General features: G+C 49.3%; 1 protein-coding gene across 1 annotated transcript in view; it reads right to left on the reverse strand.

The window, feature by feature from the left end:
• Positions 1-3: 3 nt before the first annotated feature.
• mcm5 (minichromosome maintenance complex component 5) overlaps positions 4-1,971 on the reverse strand; it is a 7,738-nt gene continuing 5,770 nt past the window's right edge. Inside the window, exons 5-10 of the mRNA XM_008415636.1 lie at positions 1,933-1,969; positions 1,671-1,847; positions 716-828; positions 492-620; positions 253-395; positions 4-161 (exon numbers count right to left, since the gene is read on the reverse strand). Coding sequence (XP_008413858.1) covers positions 4-161; positions 253-395; positions 492-620; positions 716-828; positions 1,671-1,847; positions 1,933-1,969 — 757 coding nt within the window. The remainder of the gene's footprint in view (positions 162-252; positions 396-491; positions 621-715; positions 829-1,670; positions 1,848-1,932; positions 1,970-1,971) is intronic.

The following is a 1,971-nucleotide window of genomic DNA, read 5'->3' on the forward strand; positions in this document are numbered from 1 at the left end:
GTGTTAATGCGTGCGTTTTGAACGCCAGCTGACCTGCTTGGTGAAGTCCTGGACGATGCTGTGCTCGGACACCTGGGAGCCGATGGCGAAGCGTCTCTTGAGCTGYTTCTCGACGCGGGACAGCATTTCCTGGTCTTCCTGCGAGGTGAATCCCTCCACTCCTGGTTCAACAGCGAGAAAACATTTCAAACAATCGATCCAGGTGAAGAACGGCGGCCGAACGCCACGAACGTCTGGCTGCGCAGGCCTCACCGGAGAGACTGCCGGACAGCGCCGCGTCCAGCGTGGACACCTGGAAGAGCCTCAGGGCCTCGTCCACTTCTTCTTCTCCTGCCACGGCCTGCAGYTTCATCTTAGCCAGAGACTCGGCGATGCGGATGATGGCCTCCAGCTGCCTGTTGGATAAGACAATCGGGAGAATGTTACCAAAAGATATAAAAAAGAAATAGAAAAAAAACCCCAGAATGCGCGACACTAGAAAGGTCACGCACCTGATGGTGATGGGGATGGAGGGCCGCTTGCTCGACTCCCTCTCGTGGTCCCTCGCGCCGCTCCTCATCACCACGTATCGGTTTTTCAGCTTCTCAGCAGCCGCCGCCGACAGCCGAGGGCCGCATTTACTGCCAAACACACGCAGACACCAACGCTTTACGCTCTCCGTGTGGCTGGCGGGGGCGTAACTCACTCAGACAGACGCGGTGAAGGGAGCTCTCACGTTCTGGCGTAGGCGATGTACTTCTTGAACGTGGCCAGAGGAATCTCGCCCTCCACGCCTTCCGTCTGCGTCTGGGCGCTCAGGTGGACGTTCATGACGTGGCGAGCCAGAGTCTGCAGTCGAAGTCAGAGTGAGACTGATGGTGATGGTCAAAAGTTGACATTCACTGTGGCATGAAGGACCATCGTCTAAGTGTCTTCAATGACGCAGTGAAACGGGTCTCTTTTCAGGGTCTAATACCTCAACTGTTGGCAAAAATGGCTGCATCTCCATTAACCGTGGAATCGAATAAATTGAAATTACAAAAATGAGTTTGCTTAACAGAATCAAGCCAATTTTGTTTTTGCAATATGACGAGGTGTTTATGTTTTTTGGCCATATCAAAATAAATTTATGTCGCTAATCTTTTCTTGCATCACACAGGTCTGGAGCCGGATGTTACTACTGGAGGAAATGAAGACGACGACAGGAAGATGATGTTTTTTAATGACTTATTGCGTGAACAAACTTATTCACGTTAGGTTTTAATTGCGTTTCTTATTTAACAGAAACAACGCAATTGTAAAATTGTGGGGAAGAGGGTTTTCACATTAATGGGACATCGGACATTTGTAACAGAAAYGCAGCTCAGGACAATCATTYATGGGTTAYGCTGCTCTCTTTTCCTTGATTTTCAACTAAAAAAAATTGACAGTAYGACTCCGCAAATGCAAAATCTGAAAATAAATTTGCTTAATGGAAACAAGAATTWAAAAAAATTGGAATCGGAAYGTCAGGCTTCTTTAAAGATCGSTGATYGCCTAGAAAACGGCAATCGCTGTGCCGCAAYAGGGAAATGAACCAAATTCCTGAATTTTCACCAAAGTTGTTGAATCATCAACATCAAACCTCACATAAAAAAAAKAAGAAAAAACTGAATAGAAACCTAAAATGACATAGCGTTCCTGGTGCTCACCATGTCCCTCTGCTGGTCGTGCTGGTCCTTGATTATGAAGATCATGTCGAAGCGRGACAAGATGGTCGGCATGAAGTCGATGTTGTCCTCGCCCTTCGTGTCGTCCCAGCGACCGAACACGGAGTTGGCGGCGGCGAGCACCGAGCAGCGCGAGTTCAGGGTGGTGGTGATGCCGGCCTGGGAGGAGCACAGATGCCAGGTTACCACGGCAACCCTCTCAACKGCGGTTTTGTATTTTAACCCGTAGTCTCCGATTAAACACCTTAGCGATGGAGATGGTCTGCTGCTCCATGGCCTCGTG

This window comes from Poecilia reticulata, linkage group LG8, assembly GCF_000633615.1.
Source record: "Poecilia reticulata strain Guanapo linkage group LG8, Guppy_female_1.0+MT, whole genome shotgun sequence".
Classification (NCBI taxonomy): Eukaryota; Metazoa; Chordata; class Actinopteri; order Cyprinodontiformes; family Poeciliidae; genus Poecilia; species Poecilia reticulata.